This window comes from Protopterus annectens, chromosome 6.part1, assembly GCF_019279795.1.
Source record: "Protopterus annectens isolate FY-2018-M chromosome 6.part1, PAN1.0, whole genome shotgun sequence".
Classification (NCBI taxonomy): domain Eukaryota; kingdom Metazoa; phylum Chordata; order Ceratodontiformes; family Protopteridae; genus Protopterus; species Protopterus annectens.
This window is the reverse complement of record NC_056738.1, coordinates 497,488,941-497,508,521: the sequence shown is the minus strand read 5'-3', so window position 1 is coordinate 497,508,521 and position 19,581 is coordinate 497,488,941. Positions and strand designations below refer to the sequence as shown.

The window sequence follows — 19,581 nt, the reverse complement described above, 5'->3', positions numbered from 1 at the left end:
TGGGGACTTGACTATGGCTCCTAGTTTGCAGTCATCTGCGAACTTCGTTAGCCAGAGGCCTTCTGTGTTAGCCTGTACTTCAGAGAAGTAGATACCAAACAGGAGCGGCCCCAGGATGGAACCCTGTGGTACTCCACTTGTCACTGGTTTGAAGTCAGATTTGGAGTCTGCAACTTTTACAATGTCTCAGAGAGACCCTTCTGTAGGATGTTCACATCATTTGGGGACTTGACTATGGCTCCTAGTTTGCAGTCATCTGCGAACTTCATTAGCCAGAGGCCTTCTGTGTTAGCCTGTACTTCAGAGAAGTAGATACCAAACAGGAGCGGCCCCAGGATGGAACCCTGTGGTACTCCACTTGTCACTGGTTTGAGGTCAGATTTGGAGTCTGCAACTTTTACAGTGTGGGTTCTGTCAGTGAGCTAGTTGGCAACCCATCTTGTGACATAGGGATTTATGCCTAGTTTATTGAGTTTAGCTATAATTCCAGAATGGGGGATGGTGTTGAAAGCCTTGGCGAGGTAAAGATAGGCTGTGTGAACCACTTTACCCTCATCTACGGCTTTGGTGACTGCCTCAAAGAAGTTGATCAGGTTCAGGAGGCATGATCTGCCTTTCACAAACCTGAACTGGGTGGGATCCAGAGTTTGGAGGTTACCAATGTCTTTGTTTATGAGTTCCATGATGATAGGTTCCATGGCTTTGCAGACCAGGCTCATCAGGCTAATAGGTCTATAGTTCCCGGGATCAGTGGTGGCTCCCCCTTTGTGGAGTGGGATAACTGTTGCTGTGCGCCATTCAGTGGGCACAAAGCCTGATCCGAGGCTATTATTGAACATGGTGCTTAAATGGGGAGCCAGTTCATTCTGAAGTTCGTGTAAAACGCAGCCTGGGATGTTGTCCGGTCCCATAGATGCTGTGTTTTTGGCTTTAGAGAGTGCAGCTTTCACCTGCTTAGTTGTGATTACAGGGACTCTGCATTCTTCCTGTATAGATATGGGCCCTTTAAGGGGTGAGAGGGGGTAAAGTTAGCACTGAACCTATCTGCCAGGATGTTGGCAATATCAGTTGGTTCTGTAATTTTCATGCCTTTGTGCTGTAACTCAGAGCAGATCTGGTTGTTGCCATTGAGATTCTTGACATAGCTATAGAATGCTTTGTGGTTGTCCTTGGAATTAGTGGCAATTTTATTTTCATAGCTAGCTTTTGAGGATCTTATAAGGGATCTCAGCTTCTTACTGAGACTGACCAGGGAGCTCCTCCACTCATGGGATTTTACTCTCTTTTGCAACAGATTCTTCCTTCTGTTGTACAGTTTGTTTATGGCAGGGAACCACCAGATTGGCTTCCTTTTTTTGGAGGATAGTGACTTGGTTCTGTTTGGGATAGCACGATCCATGCACTCATGTAGGTGCTTAGAGAGCGCATTTGTGTAGGATTCAGCAGTTGTAACTGTATTGTCCATCTGCATGGATGTCGCGAAGTTCACTACTTCTGTCTTAAGAAGCATGAAGTTGGCTTTGGAGAAATGTCTTACTGTGGTTTCCTTAATGGGGGGGTGGGGGTGGGATTTGGATATCAAGGGTGATTAGCTTATGGTCGGATCGGACCAACGAGGAGTTGACTTCAGGTGTGGAACACCGGTCACTTATGTTGGTAATGACTAGGTCTAAGATATTGTTGCCCCTGGTGGAGGTGTGGATAAGTTGATCTAGGGCATTAGAGTTTGTGAATTCCAGAAAGTGTTGCACTAAGGAGTTAGCACATGAGTAGTTTTCCCAGTTAATGATGGGGTAGTTGAAGTTGCCTATTATTAGGGTGTTTGGTTGAACCCTAATATTTTCCAGTACATCAAGAAAAGAGGAGTGGGAATCCTGGGGCATGGTGAGGGATCTGTAGCAAGCTACAATTTGGATTGCAGTTTTGCCAAGAGTTAGTTGCACTTGGATAACCTTGGATGCATTATGCTGAGCAACTAGCCTGGAGGTGTAGATATCCTTAATGAATATGGACACACCCCCACCTTTGGTGTTTCGGTCCAGGTTAGATGGCCAAAAAGTGTGGTATGAGTTATAGCCTGGTAGTGCAGGGGTGCTCTCTGGAGCCTTGAACCAGGTCTCAGTCACTGCACAGATATCGATGTTCTCCATTTTAAGGAGTGCCTCGAGTGAGTGCATTTTGAAATTTAGACTTCTAGCATTGAGTAGCATTACCCTCAGTTTTTGCTTGCCTGTTCCTGTTATGGTGGTGAATTTGTTACTTGAACCCTGCCTAAAAAAGGCACTATAGGGGCAGCAAGAGCCTTAGCCAGTATCCGGAATCCTAGGGGCGACAGGTGCAGGCCATCTGTGGCAAAGCATCGTGGTCTGTCGACCATGTCTTCCCAAGCAGACAGATACTGGATCCCCTTTGAATGAAACCAGAAGCTTAGCCAATTGTTGAAATCAATCATTTTGTCCTTGTACTGCTGTATCATTCTGGGCGATGGCAGAATGCTACTCAGGGCTAGGGTCATACCTGCCTGGGCTACAAGATCACAGAGCTCTTCCATGTCTCTTTTCATGTAGTCCAGGGAGGTACGTCTCAGGTCATTCACACCAACATGGACAATGACAGAGTCATATTTGTACTTGTTGTGGAGTGACCTGAGTGTGTGGGTTATGTGGTGGATCCTGGCACCCGACAGGCAGCTGACAGTAACCTTCTCCTTGTTTAGCCTGTTGAGTGGGATATCAGTGTGCCTGACTATAGAGTCACCTATGACTAGTGTGTTGGGTATGTTGTTTTGCCTTATTGACTGTGTTTTAGTGGCACACTGAATCTGTGACTATGTGTCATTTGGGTTTTGTTGGGGGATGGAGGTTGCTTGTGTTTCTGCTTTGGAGATCTCTGTTGCTTAGGCAGATTATTATTGAGAGCCTCCACGAATGTTTTTGAGTTTCTATGTATGGATTTTGGTGGTGTAGACGTAGTGAGACTATGTGATGAGTGTGGTGTGCTGCAAATGTTTACCTTCTCCTCATGACTGTCAGGTTCAGTCTTGGTTGGTGAGAGCTTTACCTCCAGTTTGGCTAGATAAGTGCATCTCTCACAGGTTGTAGTGTTGGGTGGTAGGAGGAGAGGGTTGTCTGTGTACATGAGGCAATTTCTACATTGCCTCAAGATGCTCAGATTCATCAGATAGACAGGGGAGAACACTGGGAGCTGACTCTTGGACATGCCTGAATAAAAAACTATTTTCCTCTAGATAAATGAGGAAAGTGAGTACAAGAGCTGTTTTTCTCAACGCCAGTGAGAAAAGTAAGTACAAAAACTGTTTTCCTTTAGGTAATGAGGAAGATTGAGTGCTATAGTAATTAAAAGCTTATTTAGTGATTACAAGTTCTGAACAAGTGCTGAGTATGAATAAGCAAATTTAAGTGCTAAAACTAAGAATCTGTATCTGCACTAGACGAGTTACAGGACAGAAACAAGTGCAAATGCAGGCTTTCAAATCAGAAAGTTGAGAGAGATGGAAGATTGCCCAAACGGCCAATAATTACAAATTCTGGGCCAGAACCACTCCTTATGTGGTAGACAGGTTACCTAATGCTTACCACTCCCACTGATAAGCTAGAAGGCTTCCCTGCAACACAGAAAGGCTTGGGGGTCTCAGAAGCTTACAAACATTCCTGGATACAGCAAATCTGTATCTGGAACACTAGTTACAGGAAAGGTAGGAAACAGGCTTACAGTTTTTTTTTTTTTTTTTTTTTACAGAAAAGTAGCAAAAACAGTAGTAAAAACAATTCACATGCAGTGCAAGCTAGCACACTTGAGTATGTAGCAATATTAGACCACACACAGTTTGAAAAATGCAATTAAATTAAAAAGGACTAAAAGCAAGTGCAGAAAGGGTTTATTAGGTAGAATGCGGTAAAGAGATGGGACTGTGGGGAGTGTCCTACATCAAATCTACAGTGGGGCGGGCACTGCAAAAGCCACCAAATTTAAACTACAAACCAAAAACAGGGAGGGGGGATGGGGAAGACAGTTTCAGCAGAGATTTGAGCAACCACTAATAGTATAAACTATAAAACCAAAAAAATATATTCAGCTCTGTATATTTGCTCACAGATGCAGAAAACAATACTAAACTATTCTCATTAAATGTCCCTGACTAACTAAAGAATTACTGTTCCCTAATTACTTACTAAATAAAGCAAGGCAGGCTGATGTGTGCTGAGTGTCTTACCACAGCAAAAGCCAGATGATGTCTCTCTTTGTCTGTGTGAATGTGTGAGATATATGTCCTGTCAGAAATCTTTCCTGTCAGATTCCAAACTGCTGCTGTGAGAGTTCCAAAGAAACCAGATGCTGGATAGAGGATGACATCACCTCTGGTCACCTGACTGTGGTATAATACACACACAACTTTGCTAAAATCTGTGATAGCATCTGAAGGCTATAACACAATTTAAAATGTTCCACCCTTCTAGGGTTCTCGGAAAAACATACACATTTGATCAGTTATAACAATACATCCTAATATACATGAATACATTCTTTCTATTCAACAGGACCTCTTGTTGACGCATTTTTAATTTTACAGATATAGTTTAACTGAAGCATCTATACAAATCAGTGTGACAGTCAAATAACATAAAATTATTTACAAAACTCCAGCTAGCTATGCTGGCATATGTACACATGTACTGCCCTACTCTCCCTGGCACAGATGGCACTACCTCATAAAATCACAACAAGGATGACGCTCCCCTCATTGCTCTCTTGAACACTGAGTTTCTTGTCCTGTAAACAGATATGTATCATTTCATGTATATTTCACCAATGAGACTTTCCTCTAAATGTGTTTCTTATTTAATTTACATTAATTTTTCCATGTTGGACTTTGTAACTAGTATTTATAGTAATGCTATACCTTTGCATCCTATGTTCTATAATGTGTTTTATATGTTTGTGATATTCATATATTGTTTTGAATTTTTTGAATAAAATGTAATCGTTAAAAAGATCAATAGCAAATATTTTAACAAAAGTTCTTTAGGGAAAGACAGTAATGAATAAGTACTGTGCAAACAGAAAAAATGTGCTTTGGAGGAAGCTTCATTCAATTCTTTTCATACCTAAAGCAAATAAATAATTCTTTTTTAAACAAGTAATAGAAAATTAACTATATCTTAACCAGTTCTGCACTTAAAATTAACCAGACAGATTTACTAACTTACTTGTCAAAAATGTCATAAAAACATGGTTTAATTATGTTTATTTATTTATTTATTTGCATTTGTTAACCGGGTTGGTCCAGCTGGGTAAGAATTACCCTTTTTCAGTGGAGACCCGAGGGGAAAAGCCCCAAACAGACATACAAATACATACGAATAGAGACAAATTAACAATATTACAGAGGAAAACAATATTACAGGTACAATGGATAAGAAAAACAAACAATGAAAGTTTGAGAATATGAGTAAGGTAGGCCAGAGGCATGCATGCAAAAGATTTATAAAAAGGTGTTCTGAGCAAGATCTCTGAATTAAGTTAAAGTAGGCAAAGAAATTATGATTTAGGTGTGGAGTTAGTAGTGTGGGAGTTTTAGGTGGGGGCATGTGAAGGATATTCCCATTTGGAGGAGAGATGGGAGAGAAGCATGGATTTGAAATTGTTGTGGTTAGGTATATTACGTAGTGGTGTTGGGGAGATTGTTCCATAGTTTGGCTATAGTGTGGGATAGTAGTAGTTTACCAGTTGGGTGGATGGGTTTGTGTACATGCAGGACGTTTTGGCCTGTGGATCTCAGGGTACGGGTAGGTGTGTAGGGTGTTAGAGATTTAGCAAGAGAGGGGCATTTTGCTGGTTTAAAGATGAGTTTGTGGGCTGTTGTAAGTTGTAGGTACTTTAGGTGGTTGTGGAGTTCTAGCCAGTTTAGGGTGTGTAGGGAGTGACAGTGATGGGAAGAGTTCTTAGAATTGGTTGCAAATTTGCAGATTTTGTTGTAACAGGCCTCAAGTTTAGCACGGAGTCCGAGTTGTAGGTTGGAGAATAGGGGAGCACCGTACAAGAGAGATGGGAGAAGGAAGGTAGATGCAAGGGTATGTAGCTCGGATATACATACATACATACATATATATATATATATATATATATATATATATATATATATATATATATACACACACACACACACACACACACACACACACACACACACACACACACTGATTTTTCATCCCTACTGGCTGACCATCAAGCCACGTACACCAGCCCAATTGCTCCAGCCACAAAGTCCCTCCCCTGACAGACCCCCTATGTTCTCTTTAATAGAAGAGTCTTCCTTACTGAGAGAGTTCCTGTATCAAGGTAGCCCCAGCACCTCAAGCAAGGTCATGCTAAGTACGGTGCATGTGGGCAAGTGGCTAGAAGGACTGACAGAGAAACTTATTTGTCCATGTGAGGATTTTTTCCTGACACAATCATCCTGCCCCTACATGCTGACATCATAGATGTAGGCTGGGAGGGCCATGGGATGGCCACTCTGAACACCTGCCTTGCCACTGGCTACAAGGTAATAATGTCTCATTCTATTCTCTCCACCAACCCAAGCCTGCATACATCTCTTTGCATCCTGGTCTCCACCAGGGCTCATTTGGCAATTCTCAGCATGTCCCACCTCTCAAGGATAGGCAGACCCATCCTCCCTGCCACTCTGTCAGTTGCCTGACCTACTAATGGAACTTGGGTCTCCTGAGCTGTAGTCAGACTTTTATCCCTCTATTCCACCAGAGTAACTTCCCTGCTAATATGTTTCTCGATAGACATAACTGAGGATCATATCAGTGCCATAACAAAAAATAGATAAATAAACAAAACCTTTTTTTGCATAGTAGGAAAAAACGTAAATGCAGACATGCAGCAGAATTACCTGTGGTGTAGAAAAGTCTACTACCACAATCACACTTGCCTTGTCCCCTACATATAGTGATGGTGGTGAGTTCTAGCTAATGAGGGCTTAGACAGCCCCATATTCACTCATTACCATATTATGGTGTTCCTGCTAAAGAACCTAGCTCCTTCTCACCTCTCTACTGCCTGTCCTCTCCCTGTCCCTTGGTCCCTATCTGTTTCAGCCCTTGCCATTCCTACTTCTCTTGCATTCTATACCATTTTTACATCTTGCAAGATGGCCAATAGCCTTCTCTGATGTTGTCCATCTCTTGTCCCTCCTACCTGTACCTGTTCGTCCCCTTTCTCCCCTCCCCTCTCCACCTTTATCCTCTGGACTCCCATATATACCCTGGGTTTTGTGTGGTGCCATCTTTAGTAATTGGGAAAAAGCCTTGGCTGCTGTCTGCTCCTCTCCCAGCATCTATTGCCTGTTGTATGTAGTGATTTTGCTTGATGTTATTTGTCTTTCCAAATGTTGACATGTTTATGCAAGGACTGTGTGCCTAATAACCATCTCCTAACCTGCTGCTGCTGAAATACGTCTAGTCTGTTTGTTTTGCAATGGCTCCTTACCTGCTGCTGATGAAATAACTCTAGTTTGCTTGTTTTGTAAACCTGTAAAGGCTACTTTGTTTCTCACCTCTCATGAGGAGCCTTTTGTAGCTTGCTAGTTCTCATACTGCTTGTTTTAGGATTATATTGTTTTAGTTGCGGTCTAGTAAGCCGGTAATGGCCAATTAGTATCACGACACCCACGTGGAGCCATTTCTGAGCATGCCTGTAGTCTAATGTATGTTGTAAGCCTATACACGGCTTTTTGAACTACGCCACCCATGTGGAGGCACTCTGAGTGCCTCTCGTGCCTAGCTGTTCCCTATGTACTTCCCTTCAGCAGCGTTTGACTCAAACAATGATGATAATTGAGACAATATATGTCTAGTGACTTGGTGATTGCTGAGACAAGAACGTCAATTTTGCTTTATCTATCCATGTTGTGTACTTATTAGCAATCTCTAGCTCTATAGAGCCCCAGGCATTTAAACGCTATTCTTGGGCAAACTGGAGTAGCATAGGTTGTTATATTGTGTTTATTTACCCTCACTGTGCTACAGTAAGTGCATCTCTAGCTTGGTAGAGTCCCAGGAGCCTCGTCGCTAATATGGGATTACTCGGGTAGCTGCCCCTGAGGACTGTTGCATACCACTACTCTTTGGGTAGCACTAGTAGCATAATTTGCAGTTTTTTACTCGTATTTGCAAAATTCTAGTGGTTCTCTAGCTCTGTAGAGTCCCAGGAGCTGAATTGCCGATACGAGCACACCTGAGTAGCTGTCCCTGATGACTGCTGCATATTACTTCTTGGCTATCTTTAGTAGCTGAACAGGAATTTTGTAGCCACAAATTCTGTATGTTGCACTACATCAAAGGTGGAAATAGCTTAGCCTAAGGTGTGGATTGCTTTCCTACTAAACCTACAAACAGTGTCCTGTTACAGCATAGACTTACAGAATTGTTGTTTTAAAAGTGTTTTCTAGTACTACTGCCAATGATTAAGGAATGTTTATTTGCTAACTTTATTTATACTGTTACTGCATAGATTTACAGAACTGTTGTTTTAAATGCGTTTTCTATTGCTGCTACCAAGGATGTGGGAATGTATATTTGCTAACTTTATATACTGTCTCTGAGAATGTTTTGTGTAACTTGACCATACTTACCTTGCCATGTGCTAACTTTTGTTTCTCTCCACCACTTTGTCTCTCTTGCTCCCTTAAGTTACCCTGCTTTCCTTGAGCTATTCCTGCACTAGTCTCTAGGAACCTAAAGGACCCTCTCCAAATACCAGCAGTTTCACCTCACAGCCTTAATTCCCTGCACCCTCTTTCAAGGAAAAAAGAAAAGTATGTTGTTGACTAATTCCTGCCAGTAATACTTTCTACCATTGTACCATTGCTACAGGTGCCATTGCATACTCTGAGCCAGGACAGCCAGCAGCCTCTACCACATCTCTTTTTTACCTTAAAACTAACCCACCCCCTATCCTTTGTAGTAACCCCTTTTACTAGTACTCATTCCTCGCCAGTTTTAATCCAGCTAGCTCCCTCTCATATTTACCTGCAATATAAGACATGTCCACTAGGTGGCACTCATAACACCAGCCTTCATCTCCTGCTTATCCTCTGTTATTCTTAGTTACTTACCTTAATATTTCCATAGTCCCAGACCTGCTTTTATTTCTCTCACTTCACCCTTTACTGCTACTATCGACAACTACCTTTCCTAGGCTCACTTATCACTGTTTTTAACCACTTCTGACTTATCTAACTTACCTTCTGTAGCCAGTACAGCTGATTGTTTCTTCTCTAGCTGCTTCTTTACCTGTCTCTACCTGCTCTGTTTGCCCTGCAGGCTCATTCCACTCCCCTACCCTACCCTCAATTCCCACCCACACTAGGGGTCCTACTCTTATACTACCTAGCCACACCCCTTCCCACTAATCTCAAGGAACTTTACCATTCGCCATCATCTTCTATTCCATCCTTCTCTACCATGCCCTATCTTTCCTACCACACCCTTCACCTCTCCCCATCCACACCTAGTATACTTCCATACTTACAAGACACTCAACAACTAATCCTTCCAAATGTATAAACTACCCACCCCAGCACATTTACAGCTATTACACATACTTATATTGCTACCACCTTTAACTTTTGCCTACTTACTCACCTCCCGTGAACACCCATTATATCCACACCTTCACTACCCTAATAAGCTAACCACTTCTCCTTCCCTACCAATCCTCTATAACCATGTTAACATAACCTCTACACCCAGCTATCTACTAGCAAAATATCACAGAATACTCCACATTAGACATAACACTCTCAATCTCAGGAAATCTCTACTCCTAAACAGCAAATTCCCAAATCCAAGCTTTATAACACAACTCTTCTCATTAAAAGATGGAGACATTCACCCAAACCCAGGCCCAACTACTACTCCTACCACACTACTCCATAGCCCCCATCAATCCATTATTCATTATTTTACTAAACCATCTAACTCGATCCTTATAGCTCATCTCAATATACGTAGCATTAACAACAAAGTTTCTCAACACCATGCCCTCTTGGAAGTCTACTCCTTTGACATTCTTTGTTTAACAGAAACCTGGCTAAAACCTGTAACCAAAGACAGTGAAATCATCCCGCATGGATATAATATCCTGAAACTTGACCGTGTAGCCAAGAAGGGTGGGGGTCTAGCTATTCTATTCAAATCAAGGTTACAGATAACCACATATGACTGTAAACCACCTCAGGATTCCAATGCAGAAATTCTTATTTCCACACTTCAACTTAATACTGCCAAATCCATCTATATAATCTGTATCTATCTGCCTTCTGGTAATAACAATAACACCATAGAAAATATCCTTTGCTGGCTATCTCAACACCTGCCCCAAGAAACCATAATCCTAGGTGATATAAACATTGATTGGAATTGCTGTATCGGCAGCCACCCTACCACCCACATTAACCTATTTGGTTTCTCTCAAACCATTACCTCCCTCACCAGGTTAAACAAACCTAACAAAAAATTAAGTACTTTAGACTGGATTCTCATAACCATCCCCAGATATATAAATCTGGAACCCTCCCTGATGACATAAGCGACCACTCACTTACCTACATCATCAGGCATAAAACCAATGCTTCCATTCCAACCACTATCAGGAAAATTAGGTTCAAGAAGAACTTTAACCCTGATCTCTTCCAAAGTGAACTAAGAGCATGCAACTGGTCTCCCTTAAGAAACCTCCCATTGGAAGAAGCTGTTAAATACTTTCATTCTAACTTCCTAGCCATTCTCGACCACCATGCACCAACCCATTCTATTAGAATTAAGACTAAATCCACCCCATGGCTTTTTAAAGAAACCAAACATAAAATCCATCTCCAAAATAAATACTGGGCCAAATGGAGAATGACTAAAAACCATGTAGACCAACAAAACTTCAGACAGCTAAGAAATGACACTAAGAAAGCTACACTGTCTGATAAAAGAAACTACTACCTACAATTTCAGCAGGCTAACCATAATAACCCACAAAATTCTGGGCAAGCATTAACCAGCTACTACACCCAGGGCAATCCATTACACCAAACCCACAAGACATAGACCAGGAAAACCCCATGCATACTGCCAATGCCTTCAATACTTTTTCACTGATGCCATCCAAACACTAGCCAGTCAGCTATCACCTAATAACTTCACTTTACCTTCCTATAACACAAGCCCACCCCCTCCATTTCTCTTCCAACCAGTCCCAGCAACATTTATTCTTACCCTTATCCAAAAACTTAAACCATGCTCTCCTTCAGCAGACCACCTACCGGCTGAATATCTACAGAAATCAGCCAAGGCTAGTGCCTGTCCCATTTCCATTCTGATCAATAGAACTATTAGTAAAGGTTGCATCCCTAACATCTGGAAAGTCTCCCATATGATCCCCCTTCATAAAGGTGGAAACTCCACGGAAGTCTCTAACTACCGTCCCATAGCCCTACTTTCTCCTTTGGCAAAGATCATGGAGAAATGCATCCATAGGCAATTGCTAGACCACCTAACCCAAAACAACTTACTTTCCAGCTGTCAACATGGTTTCAGACCTTCCCACAGCACTACCACTACCCTCCTTTCCTTTACGGATTGTATTAAGAAAAAACAAAACTTTAATAATTCTTTCCTCTGCACTATTTATCAATCTGTCCAAAGCATTTGATATGGTAAATCACCAAATACTCAAGAATATCCTGAAATCCCATCATTAGATGCACTCACTATAAAACGGTTCTAGTCCTGCTTAGATAACAGACAACAGGCAGTGCTTTGGCACAACACTCTACTCACCTGCCCGTTAACCTTGGTGTCCCTCAAGGGTCCATAGTAGAACCTCTCCTTTTCTCCATATTTATCAATGACCTTCATCTAGCAATCCCCCAAGCTACATGCATACAATACGCAGATGATTCCACACATATGCTCAGCCACATCCACATCTGAACTTCACTCCCTTACCCAAAAAGTATTTAACACAGTTGAACAATGGTTTACACAGCATTGCCTTCTCTTGAACCCCAAAAAGACTATACTCCTCCTTTTCAATCCTACTCATAAGTCCTCTCCAATAGATTTTTCAGTTACATCCACTAATGGTACCATTATATCACCAGACCCAACTACCAAACTACCTGGTATCACCATTGACAACAACCTTAACTTTGATATCCATATCAACAATACTATAATAACTGTCAACAAAAAACTTGGCTCTCTCTACAGGATTAAACCCTTCCTTTCACCTACAGCCAGAACAACTATTGCTCACACTCATCTAATCTCTACACTCCTCTATGCCTCATCCATTTTCACTAATCTATCTAAGAATAACCTCAACAAAATGGAAATCTCCTACAATAACATAGCCAGATTTGCTACAGGCAACCCATTTAGAACCCACCATTGCTTTAATTTAAAGCAGCTAGGATGGCTTGAACTACAAAACCTGCTTACATTCCACCAACTAACCATTGCCCATAAGACTCTTTATCAGCCTTCCAATACTCCTATTCTATCTACCCTCATCAGCCCCTATAATAATCTGAAGTCCTTATATTCTTCTCAGAAACTTCTTGTAAACACCTCTAAATCTAACAACAGGGCTGGGGATTCTCTCTTTTCTAATACTGCTGGAAAATCCTGGAATCTGCTTCCCAGTGAACTTTCCTCACTTTCCTCTATATCACTCTTTAAAAACAGACTGAAACTTTACCTCAGAACACACTGGTTATGCCCCTGTACTAAACCTGACTAGTCATCTATCTCTTTAAAATAGGCTCTGCCTACCTTGACTTCTCTTTAACTGTTCTACCTTCCTTATTAACTATAATTACCATTTCCCTCTACATTACATTATTTCCATCCTCTGTGGATACTTATAATTGGGAGAACTCTTTATTAATATTATTATACAATAAGCTGCCTCTTTCTTATTATGTATTGTACCTGTATGTTGTATTCTACCTGCATTTTACACTATGTTTTCTGTCCTCTATGAAAATTCTGTGTTAACCTGTAATGTGCATTGTATTTATGACTGATGTTGTTATATGTTATTTGCCGTTTGTTTTTTTTTTTTATTTTCATGGAGCTTATCTCCCCAGGCCTCTACTGAAAATGGACATATATCCAGTTAGACTAGCCCAGTCAACAAATGTAAAATAAATAAAATAAAATAGACAGTAATGACCCTAGCTCTGCTTCACGACTGAGGAGTGAAACATTTTTATGAATCATTTCTAGGCATGATGATAGAGCACAGTGCAACAGGAAAATGCAGCTTAGATAGGCATAATATACCTTGTTAATTTACATTTTGACACAGCTAAACATAGGTGCTTAGTTGGTTCTATATTACAAGATCGAAGTTTTACTTAATCGAATAAGTAAAGCTCGAACTTGTACTATCGAAACCGTAAATTGTTGTACGGCCAATTTAATCCAGGGAAACACTTCCCTTGGCTGTTCTGTGCAGTATGCCTGTTTCTCCAATTTGGAGTGATCTCGGAGTTGGTATATTTAGATGGGGGGGGCACAGCCTCCCACATCGGGAGGTGTGGGGGGGGGAAAGCCCCCCACTTGATTTTGGATGTAAAGTTTTTTTTTTTTTGATTCGGCCAAGGGAAGTGTTTCCCTTGGTTGTACCGGCCGTTCGACAATTTTAGCTGTCGATATTACAAGATCGAACTTTAGTTATTCAATTAACTAAAGCTTCGATGTTGTAATATAGACCCACTAAGTCATATATAATAAATTTTACTAAGTAACCTTTTCACTGCTGGGCTGTGTAGCACTGCCATGCTACATAGAGCTTCCCCTGATCCTAGGCACAGGAATGTCTAGTGAACAACAGAGGAGGTCTGTTTATGATACTGTGGGCTACAATATTCCATGTCTATAAATAATTGTATTTCACAATGGTGCTCTGCACATAGTGCACATGATGCTTGTTTTCATTAGCATACTATGTTTACGAATCAATGGGGTAGCCAGGAAGGCAAATGGGAAAAAGTATAAAGGTATGAGTAATACTGGAATATGTGGGTACATTAAATTACCAAAGATTCCCTGCCTCCTGCTGTAAATTGTCAGGAAGGCTGGCTAGCTAAGGAACTGCCAAATAAGACAGGAGAGTAGGAAAGTGGGTTGGAGGTAAGGGGTACATGAGTTTCCAAAGTGGAGTGCAAATGAGAACCAGACAAAAGTTATTGTTGAGAAAGCATAATTTAGCTCTGTCTACCTTCCACCTTGAACTTCATCTTTGTTAACTCAGTCTATCCTTGTGTCCATCCCTTCCAATGTCTAATATTCAGTATGGAGTCTTCATAGACAAATGCTGTTAGATCTTGATTTGCCAGTCAGACTACCTGGTTGTCTTCAGCAAATAATCATATTAGTGACAACAGTAAATAAAGGAAATGAACATTAAAGACAATAAAAGGCTGCTCAGCAGAGATGTAATTTTCTCTTGTATAATTTAGTTACTGTGGTTCCAAGAGATGAAAGAGTATAACCCTGCTTGTTCATACATACATGAAGTCATGTATACATACACTTATTTATATCTGGAAATGTTCAGAATTTTTTTTTAAATTGCTGAAAATGCCCTTAAATGAAGTATTGCCTGGTTAGACTTAATTAAATAAATAATAACATAAATAAATAAATAAATTCAAACTTAGTACTTATTTTAAAAATGTTTTATTTGTTGATTCTGTATAATATTTTGGATGAAATGATGCTTCAGTTTAAAGGAAGTCAGTGATACGCCTGAAAGATCCAATTCTAGAGCTCTCAGCTCCCCAGTCACAGAACTTACGGTATTCGCCTGGTCTCAGGAAGTATTGTCTTCCTCTATAGTTGGGCTGCTCATAGAAGATCCAATAGCCACCCATCACATTGCAGGAGTGAATGTCCTGGTAGTGGTACTGTTCATAAACAGATGGACAGTCATCCATGCATTCCATCATCTGTCCTCCAAATTCTGGCCTCTCATACATCCTCATCCTGTAAGATCCTTGGTACTGTAAGAAGAATGTTTATATACAGTAATTATTAGAAAATGTAAAGTAGGATGCTATTTCATGATAAAACTCAAATGACAGTCTTTCACTGTATGTTGTATAAATACTATGCAATTGTTTTTTTCTGACAGCCAGATGTCTTATTAACCATATAGTTATTCCATTACAGTATGATTTTTTTTAATTTACTACCTGTGAACTTCAAGATGGGGAATGGCCTACATTACATTTGAATGTATTTGCTCATGGTCTCAAGTACACTTTTTAATAGGTAGGATACCCTTTCACAATATGCAAGTCTGCAAATCACAGTTGTTCTCCCATCCATGACCTCTCCTACCCAGATGACATTGCTTAACAGCTGGGTGTGGAACTTTCTGTATTACATTTTTGAACAAACTTTCAGGCATAGACACTTACTCTATATATCACCCACAAATCCATCACTGGGCCAAAAATATTTTTCTGTCATACTACAGTTTCCCAAATGGTGAGGCTAGCCTCCCTCAAGAGGACCAAGCAGTAGTGAAAGAACTATATATACAAAGACAAATTATCTTCATTGCATATATGTGTGTGTGTGTATGGGGGGGGGGTTCTGTCTAGTCCCATGCAGTGCAAAATATATGTTTTTTTATGGGGAGGCCCAAAGCCCCTTTGTAATATCAAAGGGAGACTCAGAAGTTTGCCATGGCATGATGGAAGCTCACTGTGATACAGTCTTAAGAAACTATGCTCTGTATGAATATCCTTGATTTACCAAAGCATACAGACTCATTTATCTATCTTAACTATATTTTAGCAGCTTTTAAAATAATATCTCATATGAGTGGGTCAAAGGAGTCAGTTGACAATTTGTGCTGTGACACTCTCCATATGGACACCACCACTATCTCTGAAATTAGTGCATTACAACAATTATTTGGCCCTGTGCTTTTAAACATAGGCCTAACAATCTTGCTTCACTGTATATGTAGTGTGCATAGTAATGTTCTTCTACCACTCACTGCCAGTTCTTCACACAGCTTCACAGTCACTGTATGTCCTGAGTACAAAAAGTATAAACAAGGACATATTTTCTAGTAATTTCAATCAGCCTGGAAACATACTCCACAGTCAAATAAATTATTTCACTAGCATCATTAAAACACGTTAAAACCTTTTCCAAAACACTCATTTATACTTACAGAGCACTTTTGAAATCTTATTTTACTCATGGCATAGGTGTCAACGTGATACATGTAGTAGTAAGATTCTTAAACCATGCAAACCTTATTCAAACCTAAACACATAAAAGGCCAGTAAACAAATTATTCATGGCTGGAAATAAATCCCAGCCTTGGCTTGATTGCATAAGTGATGGCAGTGTCTGATAAAAGAAAGAAAAGGCACCTGTCAAGGTAATATAGGAAATATAGTAACTTAGATAAAACAGAAAGACTATCAATATGATACATCTGGAATTTCCAAACCAGCCAAGAGTTTACTATTACAGGGGGAAACAAAAACAGCAAAAGACATGGAAAGAGACATTAGATGATTATATCATATATCTCAAAGGTAAGTAAGCAGTGTGGGAAAGTAATAAGTTGAGTTTTCAGGAAATAATGTCAAACAAGCTGCCTGTGCTCTGGAATACGGTATCTCATACTGCTATATGAATATTGTTCTTTATCAATTTAGGCTCTGTCACTGGACTACTTATTACCCAAGTGTTTTTTGTAGGATTTTTTTTTTTTTTTTGCTGTCTCTCACAGATATGTCTTCATAGAGTATCGCACTGCATCCATATCTGGCATAACACAGGTAACCAATCACACTTACATTGTAACCATCCATACTGCCTTGCTGTGTTTGCTTCAACTAAATTTACTGTGCACACAACTTACTTTTAGTAAATCTACCCCAATTTTGCTTTTATGTTATCTTCACACACCCTCATACTATCACAATACTTTTCTGCCTGTCCATAATGTGTATATACCCGGCATGCCTTTAGTACTCACAACCTACACTCTGTTTTGGCAACTCGCATCTCCTTTGTATCTATCATTTTTTAGTGTTTTATATTCTAATTAAAATAAAAGTTATGTACTCAACATAATGTTTCTTCTCTATTGTCCATTTTCATTCTTCCTCAGTGAATAAGGGGTTGAGAGGGTGGCCTAATGGTTAAGGTGTTTGCCTGACAAACACAAGGTTCAGGGTTTGAATCTCACAAGGGATAATTGGCTAGGCTTAAAATGGCTCGCAAGGGCAGTTAGCTTAGTACTAATCTATAAACCTATGAGTTTGGATCCAACTCAGCCACTTTTTTTAGATTCTAGGATCCGGCTCTTCAAGCTCCTCCCTTACATATACTTCATATTGAGTTTGCTGCTATTATACAATATCACTGATGAAAATTTAACTCAAAATAGCTAAGACAGAACAGTGATAGCTGAAAGATCAAGAGTTCAAACAGGAACAATGGTTGCTAATAAGAATTCTATTAGGTCACTCCCAAAGACATAGATAGGGGGAAGGTGGGAGGGAAGTTGAGGAAGAATGAAAATAAACAACACAGATGGAAGATTATGGAGAGTACAGAACTTTTATATTTGATGTTATCACTTTCATTCGTTCAACAAATGAGACAGAGTCCCTAGCTACAATTAACTTGGGTGACACCCATTGAAGGATATTCGGGAGCACTCCAGAACCAATTGATGCTGTTTTCCATGATGTCCAATTTGTAATGAGAAACAAAGGTTTGAGAATTACACCACGTGGCAGCTACACAAATGTCATAAATGGAAGTTATAGCCCAAAAAGCAGCTGACTTAGTGATCAACCTGGTTGAATTTGCCTTCAGTAATTTTGGTAAGGTACGGCCTTTCAAGGAATAAACATGAGAAATACAATCTGTTATCCTTTTCGCTTGAGTAATCTTTGAAATTGCTTTTCCCATCTCGGTGTTAGAAAAGGAGACAAACAACTGATCTGCTTTTCTAAACTCCTTGGTTCTATGTAGGCAAAAACAAAGGTGTCTAGGTACATCTAAGAGATGAAGGGTATATTGTCCTTTATTTTCAAAATTTTAAAGAAAACTGGTAGGTTAATAACTTGATTGATATTTGATTCAGAGGCTACTTTAGGTAGAAAGGAAGGATTAGTGGTCATGGTAACCCTATCCTTGTGAAAATTAGATGCAGTGGTTTTGCTGAGAATGCTTGCAGTTCTGAAACTCGTCTAGCTGAAGTGATTACCACCAAAAAGACAGTCTTCCAAGATAAAAACTTAAGGTCTACTTTGGCTGAGGGATCAAACAGAAGATGTACTAAAGATCTGAATACCAAAGTCAGATCCCAAGTTGGAGTGGGATCTCAAATTGGAAGTCTAAGCAAAAGTGTACCTTTTAGGAAGGCCTTGCACAACTTAGTAGAAGCTAAAGGAGAAGCCTTATCACTGATGTGGTAGTTGGAGATGGCTGCTAACTGTATTTTAATGGTAGAGAAACTTGCCCAGTTTGAAAAATAGAGGCAAGAAAATGGAGCAGTAAAAGGATCTAAGTCAAAATATGTTCCATTTGTTCTTATAAATCTTTCTGCTTCAAAGTTTGTGGGATGAAGAAAGGATTCAACGAACTGGAGAGGAAAGCCTGGAATATCTAGCCATCATTGGAATTGGAGAAACAGATCTGACAGCTTGAGGCCTGCTATGTCCAGAAAAGTCATCCCTGCAGGATGTGACAGGAGATCTGGAGTGGGATCAAGTGTCCAAGGTGGATGTACTAAGTGAGACCATAGAAAAGGGAACCATATCTGCCAAGGCCAGAAGGGTGCAATGAAGATGACCTTACTCTTTAACTGACTTGCTTTCTGAAGAAACTTGGCTATAAGAGGTAGGGGAGGGTAAGAATAAAGGAGACCAGAGGGCCATATGTGGACTAGAGCATCTCTCGGTGACTGTCCCCGAGGGGGAATTAGGGCAAAAAACCTGTTGCATTTGTTGTTGAGGGGAGAGGTGAACAGATCACAGCATGATTGACCCCATTTTTGGAAGACTATCCTTGCTACTGATTGATTGAGAGACCAATCATGAAGAGTCAGGATGGTCATGCTGAGCTTGCCCGCTAATATGTTAGATTTCCCCAGTATGTGTGTCGCTACTAGAAGGCAGCTGGAGGAGATTGCCCATTGCCAAACTCTTATTGCTTCTTGACATAGGGGGTAAGATCTGGTTCCCCCTTGTTTATTGATGTACCAAACTACTGACATGTTGCCCATCTAAATAGCAATAATTCCTAGTGGAAGAGAGTGCTGAAAGGCCTGCAATGCCTAAAGCACCAGTCTCATCTCTAGGACATTTATATGCAAATTTGTCTCTTCTTGGGACCACATGCCTTGAACTGTCCATCCCAAGTAATGCCCCCCCCAACTGGGAAGTGTCTGTGGCCAACGTGTTCTTTGGGGGAGGAAGAACAAATGGGCAGCCTTGATAAATCT

General features: G+C 40.4%; 1 protein-coding gene across 1 annotated transcript in view; it reads right to left on the bottom strand.

Moving 5' to 3' along the window:
• Positions 1 to 14,785: 14,785 nt before the first annotated feature.
• The window catches only part of LOC122805651 (gamma-crystallin M2-like), a 43,237-nt gene continuing 38,441 nt past the window's right edge, over positions 14,786 to 19,581 (bottom strand). The window contains exon 3 of the mRNA XM_044075949.1: positions 14,786 to 15,094. Within this exon, the coding sequence (XP_043931884.1) occupies positions 14,819 to 15,094 (276 nt within the window). The 3' untranslated portion in view covers positions 14,786 to 14,818. The remainder of the gene's footprint in view (positions 15,095 to 19,581) is intronic.